Source organism: Ooceraea biroi, chromosome 12, assembly GCF_003672135.1.
Source record: "Ooceraea biroi isolate clonal line C1 chromosome 12, Obir_v5.4, whole genome shotgun sequence".
In the NCBI taxonomy this organism is placed as follows: domain Eukaryota; kingdom Metazoa; phylum Arthropoda; class Insecta; order Hymenoptera; family Formicidae; genus Ooceraea; species Ooceraea biroi.
This window is the reverse complement of record NC_039517.1, coordinates 5,041,101-5,065,053: the sequence shown is the minus strand read 5'-3', so window position 1 is coordinate 5,065,053 and position 23,953 is coordinate 5,041,101. Positions and strand designations below refer to the sequence as shown.

The following is a 23,953-nucleotide window of genomic DNA, read 5'->3' as shown; positions in this document are numbered from 1 at the left end:
CTATATCTCCATGTTTCCATTAACACTTAGACTGCCCCCATGTGTAGGGTGGTTTTAATAACTTGGCAAAAGAGCGTTTAAAATTTATAACAACATCGGAAGCTGCGATTGGAAATCTGTCGCGAAAGCGCACAAATGTTTTGAAAATGGAAAATGTGTTGATCGCGTGATCGAGCATGAAAACGTCGAGATGATAATTTTCCTCGTCCGTAGTATGCCCGAGTGATCGCAATGAAAATCACAGGCGGCAAAGAGCCTTCGTTCCGCTTTGAATGATCATTGATAGAAATTGCGAGCACATTACCTTCCGGAGATAGGGCAAGCATACAAAATGGCTCCCCGCGGACGACGACTTCCTGCATGATAATTCCGAAACTGTAGACATCCCCTGGCTGGGTGCCCCTCTTCCGTAGACTCGGATACCTAAGCAATTCCGGCGCGGTCCATAACAGGTCTACCGAACAATAAGCCGGCAGTTATTATCGAAATTAACGGCTGCTTGAGCGTTACGTTCATATGTTAATTATTTGAATCTCGTTCTCATTATGGAAACAATCGAGTCTCCTGGATCTCGCAGTAAATAGTGTCAATTAGCAGAGTGGCCTTCTTAATTAACAGCATATTATAACTCGAGCAATTATTACATAACGTAACGGATTCTCCAAGTGAGAAGTGAGATGCAGGAACGCTTGTTAACGGAGTTCGATTGGTAATAAAGTTTTTCATGCTGCTTGAGGCAACGAGATAATGATATTGTTCTCATTACAACAGCGCAATGTCTTGGAAAGACATTGCGCTGCTACAATTACATCGCGGTCTTTGTCGTGCCCGTTCTCCGAGCCGGGTTTTAATTAAGAAATTTCACGAGGCAAAAGAGTACATGAGAACCAGAGGGGGATTGTAATAAAACAAAGCGGAAAGTCGGAAGGGCAGACTCACCTCGAGCTGTTTTCGCCGTCGGCACTATGTTCTGCGCTTCATAAAATGCAGGCAGACCGTAATCGGTGACTTTCAGAACCCACCTTGCGTCGATCACGCAATTGCGCGAAGTGAGATAGCCGTGAACGCGAATGGGGGTACTGTGAAGGTATCTCATACCCTGAACAGAAGTGAGGATCAAGCTATCTAAAATCGTATCTACACGATGTTCGAGAATCAATTCCCGGGTTAGAATATAAATTTAATAAACACTTCGCCAATAAGATTTTCAGCTTTCCTGAAATACTTTTAGCCTTCTTTCTTAGCTGTCTCTCCCTGCGTAATTATTTTGATACCTCAAATTGTAAATCTGTTTTAATTTTTTAATTCCATTCAAATTCTTATACAATTCTTACATAATTCGAATTAATTTCCAAATTATTGTGATATTATTTTAATATTCCAAATTATTTTAAAATTATTTTGACACTCTAAATAATCTAAATAATCTACTTAACTCTAATTAATCACATAAATTGCAGTCAACTAAAAATACGCAATAAGCATGAGTCTGTGTACGAATCCAACAAAAGCATCTTGATCTCTGACAGGTCTTTTTAGTCTGTCGAACGATGATACGCGCATTAAGTACGTGAGATGTGATCTTACTTACCCGCACCAGATCGGTAAGCAGGGATAATCTGAAGGACCAGTCGAGTTTAATTTCGTCCTGGACGAGCACGTCCTCCAAGGAGCCCCTCGAACAGTACTCCGACACTAGGCAGGGTCTCGTAGGTTCGTTAAGGCATCCAATCAAGGGATTGAGGTTCTCGTGCCGCAGCCCGTGGATCTACCAAAAATTAGAAACGAAACAGATCGCGGTAATTCGATCGCTGCGATCTTACTCGGAGGTATGAATAAAAGGATGTGCGCCTTTACCGTGACCAGCACGTCCATGGCCTTGCTCTTCACTTCGAACGTACCTTGAAAGGGCAGCTCCTTCAATTGAACCAAGTCACCCTATCGAAAATCAGGACGCACGTTAATTCGGGATCGCATTGACGGTAACGCTATCGCGCATCCGCTGAATCGCCCACAAGTTTCCCCAAGGCGATTTGAAAGTGTTCGCGCGAGAATGCGAAGGGCGATTAACTCGCGGCTCTGACGTAACGTCGTTTTAATAGCATCTTATCAATCTTCATTACACGTGCGGCCCTTATCGGTCCGATCATATTATGGAACTCGCAACATTAATCAGCGTCACCGTGTAAGAGACACGTCGACGTCTACGATGAGCGAAAATGAATATCGATGTAAGTAAGGGGAATACATTCCCCCGACACCCCCGCGTAATATCGAGCGTCACGTCGAGCAGAAAATTTGCGGAAGTGATCAAGATGAAGGGGCCGAGATACAAGGCGTCAATAGCCCCATAGAAATATAATATGAATATATCGGATTACACAATCGCATAACAGAATTTTAAAATATTAGGAAATAATATTAAATATTAACAAAAATATTGAAGAAAATTATTAAATATCTAGAAAACGATAAATAATAAGTGCCACTCCAACGAAAACTCAAGTTTTTTTTCATAGCAATCAATAAAATTATTCTAAAAGTGAAACAACTGGGCCTAAAATTTATGCAAAAAAATAATAAAAAATATTAGAAATCTAATTCCGCGTTGCAGAACACTTCCACGTGACTATCCGCTCGCGTTGCTTCCGGCGAATTTTCAAGCGCTTATGCGAGTTATCCAATCCCTCGACTCGATTAAATCGAAAATCGATTAAAATCGCTGCACTAAAATCCGAGACGGCTAAGACGAGTAAGAAAGATAACTGCGATTCTCGCAGACGAGGTGATGACGGTTGTCGCCGATGAGAGTGCGATGTCCGGTAATACTCACGTTATACCTAGCACGCGGATCCTTAAGGAAGGTGTGCCGCGGTACATTTCCGGCGCCGGTCTGCAGATACGGTCTAAGGGAGTTGACGCTACCGAGCTGGAGCAGATCCGGCTTCTCGACTTCCGGTCCGCCGAACTCCTGGAGCTGCTGCAGCCAGCAGCAGAGCATCGCCTCGATGCCCTCGTCTACCTGAGGACACGCGCGTACCAAATGCGATAAAATACTGCGCAAATATAAATTAAATGGATGTAATATATAAATTAAATACTTATTATATGAATTAATTATATAAATTAATTATTAATTATATAAATTAATTATATAAATTAATATATGATATAAATATAATAACATATACAACATAAATGAAATGTGATATACATGTATAACTATAGTGTAATTCCTTTTATAATAAAATGTTCTTATCCTCAAGATATAAAGTTTTTAGTCAAAAAAGATCATCTTTTGGAAATATTTGGAAATAAGTGCGATGCTTTCTATGTATCAAGAATTATGGCAGATTAAATATTTAATGATAATAGAGATTACAGTAATGCTTCAATTAACATTTAATACATGGACATTATCTGTAGGGATATTGAAAGTCTGCTCGTTGGAATAATGCACCGGACTGGTGTGACATTTAGCACTTTTATCGGGTATCTCTCTACTACGTAGACCGATAATTTAGAAGCTCGCGTAACGACCGGTTACTCGCATGAAATATATCCTTTCAGGGTTACAGCAACCCTCCTCTCGTGCGCGAAATGTACTCACAGCATCGTGTCACGAGGAATTTCTCTCCCTGCAACGGCAAAACGAAAGTTAATTCCGCGCCGCTACCACAATTCCGCAATTCTGATTCAACACACTGAAAAATTGCTCGCGCCTTGAAAGACGTCCGAGCAGTAGTCTTGTTTTTGCATACGACAGAAAGTACATAAACGCCACAAATAGATTTATCAGACAAGTTTGTTTTTGGTCGCCGGATTTAATAAAAGATATCGATTCTTGTCGCGTCATATTCTGAATATTTCAGAAAATAATAGAAAATTATATAACTAACGAAAAGAAAATCGGATAATAATCGGAGCATTGATCATTTGAATCATTATTGTATGATATTAAACACTTAAAATGATAAAAATGATTAGAAACGCATTTTCTCCAAGCTTCACTCACCGTTCTCGAATCTACTGGAGGCACTTGAGGAAAAACAAAATCTGACGTCGTCAGGATGATTTTGTACGGGCCTTTAGACATTCTTTTCTTGAGCAATCGCCTCCTGCAAAGTGTCATGCACTTATGTATTAACATAAATGTGACAAAAATATATTAACATAAATGTAAATAAAAATGATGAAATAAAAATCTCAGCATTATTGTGTTTCACTTTATGATTACAATCTTGATACAATTAAAATTATTAAATTATAAGAGATTATATATAATACAATAAAATATAGTAATGTATTTATTATATAACAATAAAAATGATATAAAACATATAAAATTATAAACAAATAGCTAATGTTAATAAAAACCTGCGTACGTTCACGTGTCAGAAATATTACATAAAAAAGGAAAAAAAATAGGAGAAGCATGCGTGGCAATTACGGGAGCGAAACGTTTGACGCACAGTCACTTTCTACGGTTTGGCTGTGAGCTATAAATGACATGACGTGATACAGCGTAATAAAGTGATCGCTCACCGAACTATAATCGCGACGGCGATGGCGACAAAGGTGAACAGCAGCGACCCCAGAATAATAGCTACGATATGTGTGGTACGGAAAGACATGTCAGCCAAGCCACCTGTTAAATAATTAACGCACTGCATTAGCTCGTTACGATATTGTCAGGCGATATTTTCAGATTCGAGGGTACCGCGCATCGATCGCGATCTGCGGTGAAAGGCACGAAGGGAGAGCCCTTTCCTTTCGCGCCTTTTCCTTGTGGAATAAGGATTCCACAATTATCCCATTCTATTTTGGATAATATCTTCTACGATCGCCACGATGCAATCACCGCAAGCACCGCAGACACGTGTTCAACATAATCTGATGGATAATGATCAAGTAATTGTTCGTTAAAGTCATTTTTACTAACGAGACTACTAATAAGACTTATTTTTAATAAGATTTCGACACTAATAATTAACACCAATAATATTTAATATGTCGAATTATTGATTGATCTTTCACTCAATTTGGATAAAAATCAAATTACATTGTTATAAACATAATTTCTTACAAAATAAAAGGTAGCGATGCTCACCCGGGCAGTCGGCGTCGTCGTCGCAGGACGGCAGGTCGGGTGCCTCGACGTTGAAGGACGCGACCGCGCTCGGCGTCAGCTGCTGGACCAGCAACCGATGCCGACGTCGCTCGATCACCGCGAGGATTGGCTCCCAGCCGTCGTCGCGCCAATCCATCAGCGCGTACGTGTACATCTTGTTGTTATGGCGGTCGAGGGTGCTGTTGTCGCGCGTCAGCACGCTCAGCGACTCATTCAGGTGGTCGAGCAACCCCAACGTCGCGTAGTTCTGCGTGCCGTTGAAGATCCTCCGCACGTCGTACCTGCGCGGGACAGAAGGGGAAGGAAAATAGGAAAATTCACGTGTCGAGAAAATAGCAAGAAGCAAGGAGGACTGAGGGACGGACGTCTCATATAGGCGACGCGGCGTCGCGGCGCCCCGCCGCGGATTCCTCTCCCCCTCCCCCCGGTGGGTTAATCACGAGACGAATTACACGAATCGACGCGTGCGATTAATTCGGCTCGATGATCCGACGAGCGCGATTTGCATTATAATTCGGCATTGTCCTGGATACGCGGGGAGAGAGGTGCGGGGATCCCTTTTCCCTGACCCGTGATTACGTAACGCTGTCGCCGCAAGGACGAAGATCTGTGATTAAGGTCAATTTCTTGGTGTACACTCCTTGTAACAGTTGTAATCCGCACTCCACTCGAACGAGCTTGAGAAGCCAGCGAAATCTCTGCGACATTGCGCATCGCGTCACGTATTATACTATAAAAATGTATCGAATATTTAAATATTTTATTAATAATCGTATCTGGTTGCTCTTGTATTTACGTAAAAATTGACAATGCTTTTAGTGATATCTGAATGTTGATTTATAGTGATACGGCACAGATATTTTTGTTTGTGAAGCCTCTGTGAAATTGCACGTTGCGCGATGTGTATCGTAAATAAATTTTTATGTTTTATTGAGAATCGTATTCCGATGCTTGTGACTGTTATTTATCAAAAACCGACGATGCTTTTGATATTTAAATGTTGATTCGCGATGCAGCAAAAATGTTTTTTTTGTGGAATAAAAGTGCACCTAGTCGAGTCTGTATATTTAATGTTATTATGAATATTTCTTTATAAAGATGAAAGTCATTCTCTCATTACAGACTCGTATTTTGTGAGATCCTTTGGAAAATCTTCAGAAACCTTGAAAGACTTTTCTTGACATTTTGCCATCATAAATCTTTCTGTTGCAAGCAGTTATAACGTTCCCTCTTTCTTGTAATATAAGAAAAGGAAATATAAGCTAAATCTTCCGAAAAACTGATAATTAATTATGCAATTTCGGACATTAATTAATTTGCCGACGTGACTACAAATTATTCATGACCCGTTGCTATTCGTATTCAAACACGAAGCTTCTGGATGATTTAACTGCAATTGTTAATAATATAATAGTTAACATTTATAATAATAATTATTTAGTAAAATTTAGCACGTTACTGTCAATTTAGCAACATTTCTGTAGAATATATATTCACAATACGAAATAATTTGTTATAGATGATCAAAGAAATCTGAATGGCAATTAAGCTTGATCAAACTGATCAAGCATTCTCCACAATTCTATTAAATTTACCTCATATCACGAACAGTTGTATCTCGTTTGTTTATGAGATACATATCACAATAAAGGACAGATTTCACTCTCAAAATCAAAGCTGCAAACATTGCGAAACCTTTTCCCTTACATACACAAATCAAAAATTAACAAATTTATCTTATCTTCATATTTTCCCTAGTAAACTATTGCAATTAATCAGTAAATTGATTTTCATGGAGAATCTCTGAAGAGTCGAAAATTCCACGCGAAATACTTCCCACGTTCGCAACCAGAACCCCTGAAGAGTGCCTTCAAGTTATTAATAAATTATTAAATGTCAATTACTAACATATTATTAACAATTACCTTTGATCGAGGGGCGCGATCGCCAGCAGATTTTCCAACGTAATGCTGCTGAGATTCCTTGGCGGAGCAAAGCGTGGTGGAGTTTGCTGCAACGTGTGGGTCCTCCCCTCGCTCTTGAGAGTCGCGTTTATGCCGGCGTGTGTTACATTCGAGGTAGAAAAATTGGAAGACTGAGTGGTGATCGTGGAGGGTCGACGGGCCAGGGTCGACGGAATGAGGGGCGGCGAGTCGTCCTTCGGCAGAAAGGGGTCGATATCCTCCGTGTGGATCATCAGAATGGCGGAGTTCTGAATATACGTCTGCCACGCGACATCCAGCTCGATCAGGACACGGCTCGTTATCTCGTCGAGTAGCGGCAGACAAAGCACAGTGGCTGGGCAAAAAGGAATTAGATTTGTACTCGTGCGTGCTCGTATTCTTGCTTGAGGGTGCGTAAGGGGTGCAAGAAGACGTCGAGACGTGGGGGGTTTGATGTGTTCGAGGATAAATAAGAATCTGTAGACAAAAAATCCGGCCGGCGGGAAACGTTATGACGGCGAATTGAAATTGAATGATTTATTCCATTCGTCTCTGTTACGATTGTTGATTCGGATCGTTAATAATACATGATTCAGCAGTACTCCAATAAAAGAAGCAGAATTTTAAAAAATCCTTTGAGCCAGACTCAACAGAGTATCCCGCGGCAGCTTTTTAGATAATTTTTCAATTATTCAAAATTATACGTAATTATAATTTGCACAAAGCAGTGTTTCATTAAAATCTCCATGAGAGAAATTCTCTAAATAATATAAACTGCCTGTGTAATCACTGTTACAATAAACTACGCTGAAAAGATTAAAATAACTTTAGTTTCTTTGTTCATGGAAATTAACGCAGACCGCTAACAGTTAATTTTGCTCCTTTTTTATAATATCATTGACTTATATTAACGGTCCAATTAACAGTCAGCAATAAATAAAAGTAAGCAGTAAATAGTGTCCGCTTCGGTTCTTTTATCAGGAAGTTCCTCCGAATTCTTCGGACTATCGAGAGCATCGGTATTCGATTTTGCCTGATGACATTGCTTGGAATACATCGCCATTTCAGGAATTACATTCAAGTAGATGCTACGGCAGTTACCATCGTTAGCGAACGGGACTCAATTTATCGGTGAGTTTGTTTGCCGCGCCTGGCGTTGCGGGATTAAACGCCGATAGCGAACAATAACGACTATTTACCACCGATATAATCATGAAACACGCGCGCTTACCATTTATCCCGCTTTTACGAGGAAGTAGAGGAATATTTAATAAAACTGCAAAGTGATCCGGGAACGAAATATTGGTGATGCCCGAAAAATTGGAAATTCCGTTCGACGAACGGCAGCGGGAAATTCCCGTCCATAAAAATACAAATCATTCTTTTTCCTTTTTGCCGTTACACGACAGGTACATGAAAACCTATTTTTCCCCTTAGACTTATCTAATATACTCTTGTTGCTCTGCTTTTCTTTGCCGTACTCAGAAATCCCGGCGTTGCAAAATTAAACGCAGATAACGGCGAACAATAACGACTATTTACCGCTCATATAATGATGAAATGCACTTAGTATTTATCCTACTTTCTCTCGATAAAGGAATATTTAATAAAACTGCAAAGTGATTCCCGAGAACGAGATAGTCAGAGACTATCAGAGACAGTGTGTGATACTCGAAAAATCGAAAATTCCAGACCGAAATTTGTTCGACCAGATGAAGAAATTACTGCCCATAAAGATATATTTCATCTTTTTTCTACCCGTTAAATAATGACGGTTAAAGCATGTATTTGTTTCCTTAGGCATACCTGATACACAATACTCTTTTGTTGCACGATGTTCACCGCGCGATGACATGCACACGAATAAAAGAGAAAGGGGGTGAGAAGATGACAAAAGAAAAAAACGACCAGACAATGGAGAGTAAATTGGGAAAATGATATATTGGCTAAAACGAACGGTGGAGTGACCACCGCAGTCGAGAGACGATTAAGCTCGTTCTCTGGTATCTTACAATCTCATTTTCAGGGGTGCATTAAAGCTGGAGGTTCTAATTAAAATATCGTCGCTGAAAATATCGGGCGGAGGGTGGGACAAAGCGCCGAGCGCGTGAGACTGCGTAATTAATATTAATTAAAGCAACAGAGAGAGAGAGAGAGAGAGAGAGAGAGAGAGGTGCTTTCTCCCTCGAATGCTTTATAAAACACAGCGGGATGATATAGCGGATTCTCGATGCAACAACAATCAAGTGGCTCGCGGAGAGCCACTTTGGGGGCTCGCATCCCTTAAACGTAATTGACGTAGTAATCGCTGAATAATTCCCCCCTAGCCCTCACGCGCGGTGGATCGTAGTCGTGTTAATTCCAGCGAAACGCGAAGCTGCTGCTCATCCATTCATAAGACTGGAATTAAGGCAGGCTTTGATTACATCGTATCTCATATTGAAATAAACTGTTCGCCTTCGAGCGCGCGGTTGCTCCTGAAAGGGGCCACGTCGCTGCGCCATCACTCGACTCATTTGCATCCACGAGTACGCTGCTGGGTGCAGTAAATTGTCGCTAACGAAGTTGCCCACTTCCATGAAGGCGTTAAGTCGCGATCGCGATGCAAGCGTCACCTCTGCGGACGGTTTTAACATAGTAGAATGTTTCAGCGGAGTTGCGAGAAAGACTCGTTGAGCTGCAACGATCCTCAAGAGGCGCGTAAGTGTACTTTTTCTCCTTCTTACGTATCCCACTTGGAGAACTTGTGGACGGCTGAACTTTACGAGCCGTTAAACTTCTAATTTATAATTGGGCGAGCCTCCCGTACGTCTCTACGCGCATACACGATGAAAAAAAGAACGTTAGTAACTTCCTTCAGGCTTCTGTAAAGCTACGTCACGCGTGAGCAGTCCGCGGGGTTGTATGCAGTTTTATTCGCTCGGAATTCTACCCGTGTAACTATCCTATTTTCGCCCGACCTGATGAAAGAGTTATAAACAAGGTAAACGGATTTGCATTTATGATGAATTTAGTTCTCAGAGCGCGTAAGCAGCGATAGTTCTACCAGTTCACACGTATGATGTTCTGCATTTGCTTTGATTCATACTCATTAATGTTTCATTTATTATTAAAAGCGTCAGATTTTAAAGTTAATTCTCCATTCATAAAAAAATTTTACATTTATTTTTTATTTTAATGATGGATATTTTTGATGATCAAAGTCGACTCTCAGTGTTATGTAGAAGTTAAATTTAAAGTGACTTTTTTATTAAGGAGGAAACCTTCATTCCTCCGGAAAGGGAGCTGAGAGGAGTGTAGGATTCTTATCCACTAAAATTTCTCCTGTGGTCTGTCTGGGAAAGTGATTGGAGAAACCCTAGAACTACCAGAGGCGGACCTCTCTGAGGCCCCTCCGCGCTGGTATGCGCCTTGTGGAGTCCGGTTAGTCTGGACCCGACTCGACCTTTCGGTAGGGTCCAGCTCTTCACCCTAAATGTAAACCTATCCCATCCTAAATTCAAAGCGACCTTAAATAATAAATTGAATTAAAAAAATGCAGTTATCAATAGAGTTGTATTGATTATTGATCCGATTTCTGACGGTATCAGACGATGATTGAGCCAGGCGGTGGACCGAATGGGTATAGAATTACATACTGCAGATAGAACCACCCCTCATCACTAGAATAGGTGAGAAGCTTGTACCGCAAGTTTTGACAACTTCGGTATAAATTAGCACGAAAAAATCTAGTCCAAATCCCATAAAGTACTTAAATGCATTAACCCGAAACCGGACAGTTTATATCCTTCCTCAGCTCGTGACACGAGAAAAATTTTTTATCTTCTTGCAAAAAGAAGCCGTTGTTTAAAACTCGAAAAATCAATCAATCAATTCCACGAGGCAGATTCTATATTAAATTTCAAGGCCGGGGTAAACGAGATTAAACAATCAAGTCGCGAACTTCTCGCCTCTGGAATTGTTCGAGAGCGGATGACATCATCAAACTGCGTTATATTTAGAAAATTGCGTTCCGAGAAGAGAGACCAGTGGCGGAGACCAGCGCGGATATCTTGCGACTGGATTGCAGGTGACAAAGGAACAAAAGGAACACCCGTGGGTGCGCTTCGCGGCATATTCCCTCGGGGCGAGGAACGGTGTATCGTGCCATTTAATTCAATTTTCAATCCGATAAGTTTCGGTAATTCGCTCCGGCGGAAGCGTGCCGAGTTTTTTCTCTCTCCCTACCTTCTCTTTCTTGTTTGTATTAAATCCTATTAAATGTGTTTGTATTAAATCCTATTAAATGTGTTTGTATTAAATCCTATTTGTTACTTATCTTCAAGTCATAAAATCCTTGACAATGAGAAATTCAGTTTCTTGAATTATTACTTCGTATTCTCTATTATAACATATTGTAATATTATTTATTAATATAGATATAGAATAGAAGAAAGACGCCAAACCCGACATGCCAGTTTGTTTTTGGAGAGTTATCTCTTAACTTAAAGCTCAAAATAAAATTTTACATTTATTACGCATTCTATTCCAGAATGCGTAATAAATATCGTTTTCTCCCCTTTCTTTCTCTCTCTTTCTGCCTTCCTTTCTTGCGAGGGCGGGATAACGGGCATGCAACTGACCGCGAGAAGGGATTAAACATGCATTACACTTACCTCGACGAGAGACGCTGTGCACGGACCTGAGGATCCTACGGATCTGCTCGAGGGTGGCGCGATGGGGGAGGATCAAGTGGTACCGCAGGACGACGCCGATCCTCCGGAATGCGTTGATCACAGCACGATCCAGGCTGGACCACGGCTCGCGATCTGCAAGGTTAATCGAGCCTTGCTGATCACGGATTAACACTAATGGGTCTATTTGAGTCTATTCGGATGTACCTTTATAGGTCCCATTATAAGGAACTGGTCTGATTGTTTGGCATTTGACAACGTGCATCATTCGTTTATGTTAAAGCCATAGCGAGGCTGTATTAGTTAATTAAATTTATTAATTTGTTAATGCAGCTAGGGCTTTTCTAGTTTAGCCGATGTGTTCGCTGCCTTTCCTTTCCGTGAAATTAAAATCACGCATCGTCGCATCGCGTAACGCGATCGCGAGAATATAAGATCCTAATCTGATCTGATGATCTCGTGCCGTTGTCCTCACCCTTTCGCGGTTCTTTTGCGGCCCTTCTCTCATTTGCGTTTTGCGAATTAATTCCGAACGTTCCCGATCCGACTTCGGATCGAGTTATGACGTCAGCAGCGAGAAGCCGCGCGTAATTCCACCGCGCAGCACGCGTTGAAATGAGCTTTTTTGCATGCACATCCCACTCTCGCACATTTCAGAGAGTTGCGAAATGCGCTACATAATTCTCTTTCTAAGTCGTATATTAATAAGGATCGTAAACTTTTATCAACTGTCATAAAGTCCATATCCCGTCGGAGAAATGTATATTTAGATCGGATTTTGTGTGCAGGACTCCTTTGCGAGAAAGCAAAAAGAACATTCTCGTTGTATTTCCCAAGTCACGACGATCAATACGATTGCACTAGCGAATAAAAGGCTTTAAAATGCATAGCAATGTACAGTTTCTTTCTCTTTCTACAATCAAATTTTTTCATAAATTAATTTTTAAGAATAATTAACGTGATAAATTTATATCTCGATTATTGAAGATTTTATTTTTATTATTTCGTATATTGTAAAATTTTGATTTTTCAGCGGATAGTTAATGTTAATTGACTGCTTGACTAATGAATCACATCAACAACGGTCAACATTAATTATCCGCTAAACAGATACTAAATCGGGATCCAAAACTTGAATGAATAATGTATTGTAAAACTGTAAATACTGTGAAACTGATACTGTGATAAAAATATACGTCGACAACTGCTTCTATTAGGTATCATATTTATCCATATTTAAATTTAAAGTTTATTTAAAGATTCGAATTAATAAAATAAAAATTACAGTGATTAAGACTTAATTAGATAGAGCACTCTCATCGTCATTAATGCCGTCTGCCCGATAATAGGATTTATGGTTATTTAACAATTACAGTAAAAATGGGCCCCAAACTTACCTGTACCGATAATGGTCGCAGTCTTCCACTGCAAGTGCAGAAATATTTCGGCCACGGCGTCAGCCATTGATGGTAATGACGGGGAGAGCCTAATAATCGATGATAGATCCCTCTCCTTTAAATCTCTCTGGAATATAAGTTATCGATATATTCGTGATCCTCTCAAATTTTAACGAGACGATACGCGAGACGTTGTATTTTTGGTCTACGGCACGTCTACTCGGGATCAATACCATCCGTCGTAGAATGAATTCTTGCGGGAATATGATCTCTGTAGATCATATTATTTTCATTTCTTTTTCTTTGCAGGGGGAGCAAGATACGCGCGTACACTTCGTCGAAGAAATTTTTACTCGCGTTCCCCGGGATAAAATCTACGAAATCTACGATCTACTTTACGCCAAGATGTTTCCACCGAGTTCGCGCTCCTCCGCCTCCTCGGAGTTGATTTATCGTTAACAGAAATAAAGACGAAAATTATTCCTGCTTTGTCTTTTTTTCTGTTAAAGAATGCTCCGGAGATGCGCTAAAGGTTAAATGTAACAGACAGAAATGGCGTCGAGGGATTCAATTCCACTCCCGAGCGTACCGAGGAGCGTGTCCGTATGTAGCCGACGAAAGTATCCGTCGGACTCGCTGAAACGATGACATAACTGTTGCCTCGAGGAACGTGCAAGAGATTTACGAACAGATAAGGTCGAGCCTTTTTCGTGAAACAGCGATTTGTCCCGTTCCTCGAGAGCAAAATTCGTGACCAAATTTATCACGGATGACCGTGAAAATCCGTGACGAATAAGCCACCCAGCGAACGAGAAAACTATAAACAGCGAGACTTTAGCAGTGAGCGAATCGACCAATCACCATCAAGATTGAGACTCAATTTCGAGATTCGAAATCTCGATTGCGATTGATCGTGGTTCGCTTATTGCTTAAATTGTATCTCTTATAACTTCTTACATGCCTAAGAGTCTACATTGCGCTTCGAGACATTCGATTGAGATTGACGGAAGTCGGAGAGAGGGGGAAGGGTAGGGAAACACTGCAAATCCGATTTCCTCGTCGAGCGAGAAGCAATCCGTAATTTCGCGTCACTTACGAAACTGAATAACGGGAAATGGACATTTGTCCGGTTCGAAGTTGTGAAATGGCGTGCCTGTAAGTTCGACGGTCGATCGTTAAAATTGGCCCTTTCCCTGGAATCAATTGCGCAGCGAGCGAGGCGAAAGATTTATGGCTTCGGCTGAATTTCGGCCCACCAGTCGCTGCACGCGACGATTATTTATGGGCATGCAAATTTTCGTTATTTTAACTTTCGCGACCCCGACGAAAAAGAATGCGACGCAACGATTAATAACACCGCTCGCACTTTGCAACTTGTTACGAACGTGTCGCGATAAACGCGGAATTTATAACTCTCTCTCTTTCTCCCTTTCTCTCTCTAAGATTCCTTTCCGTTTGAACTTGGCGGGAGTCTTTAGCTTTAATGATTTCATACACGTGTGATTGAGATACATTTATTCAACGATGCAAATATTTTGTCATTTGTCAGACAAAGTACGACGCGAGTGACAATAAGTAAACACGCGTCGGATTCTGCATGTAAAACAGTTTGCGCTGATTTAATTGGAATAAAAAAATAGAACATCCATCAGCACAATAAATGTCACTTGGGCAGGAAATGTTAGTCTATTTCTCTAAATTTAAAGTTATTCAAATAAATTAAGAAAATAACAATATATATAAATGGATAGAAAATGTACAAAAATCGGCTTTTAAGACGAATTAGAGTGATTAGCGCACATTTAAAAAGTATAGCGTTTAATATTCTACATATTTAATTAATTCTCGAAATATATTTGTAGATCTGTTTGTAAAATTATATTTTAATTTTTTCTTTTTAATATTTTGTTTTAATATTTCTCGGACAGAAATAGTTTCTGTTCGAGATTATTTCAAATATACAGTAATTTTAGATTATGTAAATACTGACAGAATATTTACGAAAACCGAATTTTGGACGGACTAGAATCAACAGCTCGAGGTATTAATAAAACATTTAAATATTCTGGCAAAATGTAAACTCTGTTAGGTAATGTTACATTTGTTTTATTTATAAAAAAGTTCATAGTTCTTGTTTTCCTTTAAAAAAAATGTTTCGGTTGTTATTTAGATATCTATTTTATAATTGTACAAGAGTTTCACATAAAATTACATAAATAACAACAGTATCTAAAACGAATTTTTAAGTTAAACTCTTGATACAAATCAACAATAATCCGACATTATAAGAAACACAATTATTCCGCGCAAAACGTAAAATCTTTCAAACATTTCCACATTTTCTTCATCACAAAAGCATCGTGATTCATCTTTTTGCACAACACAAAACAATTCTAGCAGGACAGTTTTATTTCACGTGTTACATCCACATAAACTCTCGTTTCTCAAGCCACCCCGGGAACCGTATCTTAATTGGCAATTGGTGCCGTTCAACGACTCGGGTAACCGGGTGAACTACAAGCGAACGTGACAACACTCACCAACGGGCAGGTCCAAGTGAGCAGGGGTTTATTCCCAAGATGCGCGAGCTTAGCGGCTACCTCGCAAATCGAAGCGTCGAGCGTGGCTATCACCGCCCTCGTGTCACCCCCGCCAAGAAGGTGGATCAGCGCGCCGAGGCCGCCGGTCTCAGTCTCACACGTCACTGCAAATTAATTAATCGTGTCGTATCGCTTTCTTCGGACTACCGCGGCCGCGGAGGATCTCCTCCGCCTCCGCCTTCCACGTGGAGCAACCCCGTGCGAGGGAGGGCCGAGGGGATGCGAGCAGAAACGCGAGCGGGGTCGGTGTATGGACACATATTGATTTAATGGCGCAATTTTCAATAGGTCCGCCAGTTGGCTATCGATTTCGGTAAAACGCGTCGCTATGCATCGCTACCTCCGGGATAATAACGCGACAACCCGCTACGCGCTCCGTCACACATACTCCTCGCTCGTTACTCGCGAAAACGCGTCGAGATTCTATTCAGATATGCATGCGTATGTACGTGTTCGGATATGCGCGCGACCGCGGGCGATTATGATATATACAGGGTGGTCCACTTAAATCGATCATCTTAGATATTTCACTTGTTTTTGATGATACGAAAAAATGTCTAAGGAAAAAGTTGCACCGTTCGAAGGGGCTATCACGATGACAGAACAACAATTTTTTCAAGGCTATTTTTTTCGGAGATTCAAAGGTCAAGATAATTTTTTTAAATGGAACTACATATTTTTGTTTGCGCAATTTTATAGCCAACATCGAGAGGAGTTCAGCGACCTATGACAACATGACCTTTTAATGATCTTGAACGCGGGAAACAGAAAAATCAAACTTTATGCTCTTCAACACAAAAATTTATTTAAGGAGGTGTTCGAAATGATGTCCTCCGACTTCAATACATTTTCTAATACGATGCACAAATGATATTCTTACCCTTTCTATCATTTCTGAATTTATACTAGCACATGCATTCAAAATGCGCTCTCTTTATGCTCTCTTGTGTAGTTGGTACATCGTTGTAAACAGTGTTCTTTAACATTCCCCACAAAAAAGTCTAAAGGATTCAAATCAGGAGAACGTGCTGGCCAACTGATATGTCCTCCTCTTCCTATCCAGCGTTCCGGAAACATTTCGTGTAAAACTGTACGTGCAACACGTGCGTTATGAGCCGGACAACCATCATGCTGATACCACATTTGTAAACGAGTTTCTAACGGCACCTCTTCCAATAAGTTTGGTAATTGTTGGGACAAAAAATCAGCATATTTTTAACCATTTAATGTACCATCAATAAAGAAAGGGCCAATGATTCGATTGTGTAAAACACCACACCATACATTAAGACTCCATGGACGTTGACGTTCTACTTGTCGAAGCCACCTTGGATTTTCAACGGACCAATAGTGCATATTTCTTCTATTTACTTGTCCATGGTTAGTGAAAGTTGATTCATCGGTAAACAATATTCTGTTGAAGAAGAATTCATTGACCTCCAACTGTTGTAGCGCCAATTGACAAAATTCTATTCGATTAATAAAATCATTTCCATGAAGTTCTTGATGCAATGCAATGTGATATGGATGAAATGAGTGGCGTTTAAGAATGCGTAAAACACTTGACTTGGAAATACCAGTATTTCTTTGTATTTGTTGAGAACTGATATGTGGATTATTTGCCACTGCAGCCAAAACAGTAACTTCTGCTAGTTCATTAGTTTGCAAACGAGGTCGCATTTTCTTACGTGAACAAACACTTCCAGTTTCACGAAATGTTTTAATAAGACGGTCAAAAGCAGCGCGAGACGGTAAACGCTTTTCAGAGTATCTTTGGCCGTACATTCTCTGCGCCTCTGTAGAGCTTCTTCCGCTTTCACCGTAAATAAGAAGCATTTCTATTCTTTCCTCTTTCGTATAATCAGTCATATTTAAACTCTGATATCGAGAAGCTCAGGAAATGAACTGAACTGCGAAAGCATTTCACGATCATAAATATTTACATACACATACACACACGCACACAATACATGTATGGAATTATTTCAATCTTACATTCCATTGAATTCCAGAACATGAGAGTGTTTACCGATGAATCAATGTTCACTAACCATGGACAAGTAAATAGAAGAAATATGAACTATTGGACCGTCGAAAATCTAAGGTGGCTTCGATGAGTAGAACGTCCATGGAGCCTTAGAAAATGTATCGAAGTCAGAGGACATCATTTCGAACACCTCCTTAAATAAATTTTTGTGTTGAAGAGCATAAAGTTTGATTTTTCTGTTTCCCGCGTTCAAGATCATTAAAAGGTCATGTTGTCATAGGTCGCTGAACTCCTCTCGATGTTGGCTATAAAATTGCGCAAACAAAAATATGTAGTTCCATTTAAAAAAATTATCTTGACCTTTGAATCTCCGAAAAAAATAGCCTTGAAAAAATTGTTGTTCTGTCATCGTGATAGCCCCTTCGAACGGTGCAACTTTTTCCTTAGACATTTTTTCGTATCATCAAAAACAAGTGAAATATCTAAGATGATCGATTTAAGTGGACCACCCTGTATAATGGCGCAAACGACGCGGGATAGAAACGCTATTAGCGCCACTTTCTGAATATGGAATCCTCGTGACGCGCGACCACCCCCTGCAAGAAGAATTTCCGCGCATGACGAGAATTACCGCCTCTCGAAACTCGTGTGTCAATTTTGCGCCACGCTGATCGCGTATTATATCCCAAAATCACATCAGATTGACGAGATACGATTACTTTAGTAATTCATATCTCGTTACAACCATGAAACCGCGATATAACCGCGGTTTAATAAGAATGTGATGGACAAAATTCCTTTCTGGAAAATTTTTGAGAAATTTATAAGAAAGCTAAAGAATTTTGTCGCTATGATGAATTATAGAAAAAATCTCAGTTACAATCCGAGTCTTTGGCAAAAAGAAAACTGTTTCAAGAATGCCACTCAAAGCAGTTTATGAAATGGACGCTATATTTCACACATCGATTTTTATTCGAGAGAATAAAAATTATCGCGAGAAGAATAATCGGCTACTATTGTAAGTACAAAAAAATTATGAACCATAATTTTGAGATTATGGTTCGCGAGTGAGTCGCGCTTTAGACCGACTATAAGTACGATTCGAGCGCGAGCGCTTTGAGGGCTCTTTGCGGCTCGCCAAACCATAAGACCACTTACGCCGGACGCATAACCGGAGTATTTCGATTTGAAATGTAATTAGAGTATTGGATATCACGTGATTCACGCGCGCTTGATACACGAGTGTACGGAAGCGCGCGAGTAATCACATTTATGACCGCACGCTCTATATATTGCGGATACCTGTGTAATAACGTTATTCTCCGAAGTGAATGTTACGTTAAAATTTAACATTGTTCCCTTGGTGTGCAGCGAACACGCGAATGAACGGACGATGCAATTAATTACTGTATACGGAAAGTAACTCTCGGATTAATCAATGCATTCAGAATTACAATCCACTTAAATGCACGAAATGAAAATTATTAAATACTATTGCTATTTCCCGCATGCGAATTCTGGTATTGGATTGACCGGAAAGTCGGTGTGGATATTTTTCGCAAAATTTATACGGATTCTCCGGTCAATCCAATAATTAACTGTCAAAAAATATCATTTATTTGATGTATCAATTTTCTTATCTCTTATAATTAAAAGTATTTTCCAATCGCGTCATACACGCGATTTACAAATATAATAAAGACATACGAAATTTTTCTTGAGAGAAGCTTGTACTTTGAGTATATGGAAAAGAGAAGAATGTTAAAATGAAAGTAATTTTCAATCACACGCCGGTATGTGTACTCTGCAGTAAGCTTCCCCTCGAAGTATCGTATTTAAAAATAACGACAGCGACATGATGCTTTCACGTTTCTATTATCGACGGTATGTCGATACCGAGGGATGAAGCATTAGACGTGAAATCGGAAGAGACAGTGCACTCACGGGATCTCGGCAACACGCTGATCGTGAGCTGACCAGCCCGGTCCTTCACGCGTTCCACACGATCCTGTATCTCGGTGACGTTGATCTCCCTGTGGCACCCCTCGCCCAGGAAGATTACCACGTCAGAGGGGGATCGCTCCCCGTATACCACCTCCGGATAGACGGACGTGCAGGTGATATGACCGGCGTCGGCCGTGAGGGGGGAAAGGCACCCGGACAGGATCGCGATCGGCAACCACCACCAGAACTGACGGAGACAATTCCCGGCCATGGGCCCCCGGACCCTGCCGATCACGACGTCGCCACCACCACGGCGGGAAACGAGACGGCTTCCTGTCCTGTCGGTCCCCGCCCCGTTCACCCTCGCCTTTACCTGCGGGACACGTACAAACGACATGATAATGCTTCCCTGATCTGCTTCGGGGATTGTTTTATTTAATACGCTTTGACCGCAGCAGTGGCTGGCCCGCGGACTTTTCAGTGGCGCTTTGATGTTTCCGACATATGACATTCCGTTCGAATGTGATGTTTAATATTGTGTAATGGTATAATGAATTTTTTATTTAACACGTTGACTGCTGCGAGCGCCACTGGTGGGTGGCTCCTGGATTTTTCAGTTGCACTTTTATATTTCACTGGCGTATTCGAATGTGTTTAATATTAATATACAGGGTGAGGCACCTAAAACAGGCTACTTGAATATCTCGGCTGTTATTGGTGATAGAAAAAAATGTGTCAGACCAAACTTGCATGGTTTCGAGGGACACATAATTTGTTCTAAATAGTTTTTTATTAGGTCGACGCGTAGAGATCATATGAAGGTCAACTTCGTTTTTTTAAATGGTATGATATGTTTTTTTTATGTACCATCTAGTAGAGCGTTTGAAGATCCGCACATTGATTTACCGGTCAAAATCATTCAAGGTCACTGAAGGCCAACTGCAAGGGAAAATAATTTACTTTATATTGCCTAGAGTTCTCTGCTATTAAAAATACTGTAAACTCAGAAATGAAAAAGTTCTCGAGTTTAAAATTTTTTCTTTTCCGAGAAGTTCTGAGTTGATGATATCGTTATTTTTTATATTGCCTAGAGTTCTCTGCTATTGAAAATACCGTAAATTCAGAAATGAAAAGTTCTAGCTCTTAGAAATTTTTTCTTTTCCGAGAAGTTCTGAGTTGATGATATCATTATTTTTTATATTGCCTAGAGTTCTCTGCTATTGAAAATACCGTAAATTCAGAAATGAAAAGTTCTAGCTCTTAGAAATTTTTTCTTTTCCGAGAAGTTCTGAGTTGTTCATATCATTATTTCTTATATTGCCTAGAGTTCTCTGCTATTGAAAATACCGTAAATTCAGAAATGAAAAGTTCTAGCTCTTAGAAATTTTTTCTTTTCCGAGAAGTTCTGAGTTGATGATATCATTATTTTTTATATTGCCTAGAGTTCTCTGCTATTGAAAATACCGTAAATTCAGAAATGAAAAGTTCTAGCTCTTAGAAATTTTTTCTTTTCCGAGAAGTTCTGAGTTGTTCATATCATTATTTCTTATATTGCCTAGAGTTCTCTGCTATTGAAAATACCGTAAACTCAGAAATGAAAAAGTTCTAGCACTTAGAAATTTTAGCCTTCAGTGACCTTGAATGATTTTGACTCGTAGATCAATGTGCGCATCTTCAAACGCTCTACTAGATGGTACGTAAAGAAACATATCATACCATTTAAAAAAACGAAGTTGACTTTCATATGACCTCTACGCGTCCACCTAATAAAAACCTATTTAGAACAAATTATGTGTCCCTCGAAACCATGTAAGTTTGGTCTGACACATTTTTTTCTATCACCAATAACAGCCGAGATATTCAGGTGGCCTGTTTTAGGTGCCTCACCTTGTATGTAATAGTGCAATGAATAAAATTCGCGACATTTGTAAGATTCTTAATGTTATATAATTTATAACAAGGATAAAAATTTAAAAAATTAAGATTCTTAATGTTATATAATTATATAATTTATAACAAGCATAAAAAGTTTAAAAAATGCGAACGTTGTTACGTAATTGGATATTTCATTTATGACAATAAAGCTTCTTACATGCTTTGCAATATGGTTTGAAAATTTCATTATAATACGTACAACAGGATATGCGATATTCGTTGAGCAGTTAATGCGTTAATGACGAGGCAGTGCATTCGAGCATATAATAAGATGAGATTTAAACTTTTTGTTACGTGTGAGGGCGTTTCTTCTAGCTAAAAGCTATTTCACGTAACACTTGAGAATAATACGCTCAATAATACGTCGTTGCGTTTTCGATATCCGAGACCCGCATATGCCAAGAAAAATCAATTAAGAAATGGGAATTTTCGCGAATTATGTAATGTCGAATTTGCAACATTCTTATTTCCAATTAGATCGTGAAATATTTTATAATTGAGGTTTGTATTACTAACAACATTGCTTAATATATTATAATATTCTCTTCTCACATACATTTTAGTAATAAATGTAACAGTAATAATAATAATAAGTTATGTATGGAATATAATAATAAATCCAAATTCACTTTGATGAAAGCATGATAGAGAACATACTGAGGTAAGACGAGATTAAATCTTTTGCTGCGTGTGAGGCTTCCATATAAGAGCGTTTCTGCAAGCTAAAAGCTATCTCATGTAATACTTGGGAATAATATACACATTCACAACTTACTGTATATGTTGAAAAATCAGTCTTAAAGGACAAAATAGAGTTCGCGTGTACTAACTTTTTTAATCTGTAACGTCCTCATTTGCGATTAGATTATAAAATATCTTACAGTGGAACTTCGTTTTCACTTACTCTTTTTCCCCATGTGTATGCTTTAATTAATAACTATAATATAATACAATAATAATATAATAATTATATAATATAATATTATAATACGCGCAACACTGCGTCATAATAAACACATTTAACCGCTTATGACTGAATTATATCAACAGAATAGAATTTACGATGTTCGATTTAATCGATACGTCAATTTCGCGTTCTCATCCTCCGTTCACATTTTTCGTTCCGCTTTCGATCGGAACTTGAATTCACGGAAACAACGGAAGCGTTGGGAACTGTCTGTGTTACGCGCGAGAAGATGCGTGGAGTGTCTCGAGGATAGATACTACGAGAGCCAATGAAATCGGGACGACCCTTTGTTCATCGCGTATTCCGTGATGAGACGCGACCGCGTTTTCCGTTCCCTTTAATGCGGTGGGAACAAGGAGCGCTCCGCGGCGTAATTAGCTCTTTGAGGGACTGTACCGTGGCCCGAGCATCCAGTCGCTTTCTAGTGAGTTGATGCGATTGACGCGAGTTTTTCTTGCAGCTGAAGGAAAAGTCGCGGTTTCGCGACCAGACGAACGTGAGAAATCTCTACACAAGTTACGCGAGTCCTTCGAGTAGCTCCGACGAACAACAGGTAATCCGGAATAACAAATGTCATAAAAAATGTTAGACCAATAAATAAATAAAATATTATCTGTAATATATAATTATGTAATATTATAATAAATATATAATATATATAAATATCTTGAAATAGAAGAATCTCCAGATGTGAAAAATGGCGTACTGGAAGGAATAGTGTAAAACGCTTTTCTTTGACTTCCATCTTATTATAAGATATATAAAATATAATATATAAGAATTAACATGAAGAGAATGCTGCTTTAATTGCTCAGAGTAAAATTGCAGGCACAGTCTATTTTCAAAAGCAAATCCTTTTAAAAGTGTATTAAAAATTTATTTAAGCTCTCTCTGTCTCTCTCGACCGTCTTTATTTTTATTTCAAAAGTACATTGCATTATTTATACGCCGATAATTCATCATGGATAAAAAAGAAATTCACGTACATGAAATCGCTTTTATTTACTCGTTATGCTGTCTCTTACATATGTAATACTTTTCCAGCATTCCTAAACAGTATAGATTTTTTTTCTGAATAGACATTGTGCAATTTTGTGATTGGTTCTTCGTATCCATAAACAATTAACATTAAAAATTTAACGTTGGAAAGTTCTGAGAAAATGGCTCAATCTCATTCTTGAAGAACCTCGGTCATGAATTGTTCATAGAACCCTCGGATTCGCGAAGCGACAGGGAAAAAGAGAGAGAGAGAAAGGGGTGATATTCAGAGCTATCGTTTATAATTGCATTATTTATTGCCCGCCGCGGGGTTACAAAGGTTAAATGTCACCGCCGTTTGATGAATGTCAAAATAATTATTTCGAACTCGTCGCCAC

The 23,953-nt window shown here is 39.5% G+C and overlaps 1 protein-coding gene across 2 annotated transcripts in view; it reads right to left on the bottom strand.

The window, feature by feature from the left end:
* Positions 1-23,953, bottom strand: part of LOC105277764 (retinal guanylyl cyclase 2) — a 44,415-nt gene that overhangs the window by 15,075 nt on the left and 5,387 nt on the right. For both annotated transcript variants that reach the window (XM_011336371.3, XM_011336370.3), the window contains exons 2-14: positions 19,676-20,048; positions 15,685-15,848; positions 13,145-13,271; positions 11,730-11,882; positions 7,057-7,429; positions 5,111-5,412; positions 4,546-4,648; positions 4,016-4,118; positions 2,834-3,022; positions 1,858-1,938; positions 1,592-1,768; positions 940-1,099; positions 305-454 (exon numbers count right to left, since the gene is read on the bottom strand). In XM_011336371.3, the coding sequence (XP_011334673.2) occupies positions 305-454; positions 940-1,099; positions 1,592-1,768; positions 1,858-1,938; positions 2,834-3,022; positions 4,016-4,118; positions 4,546-4,648; positions 5,111-5,412; positions 7,057-7,429; positions 11,730-11,882; positions 13,145-13,271; positions 15,685-15,848; positions 19,676-19,946 (2,353 nt within the window). In that variant the 5' untranslated portion in view covers positions 19,947-20,048. The remainder of the gene's footprint in view (positions 1-304; positions 455-939; positions 1,100-1,591; positions 1,769-1,857; positions 1,939-2,833; positions 3,023-4,015; positions 4,119-4,545; positions 4,649-5,110; positions 5,413-7,056; positions 7,430-11,729; positions 11,883-13,144; positions 13,272-15,684; positions 15,849-19,675; positions 20,049-23,953) is intronic.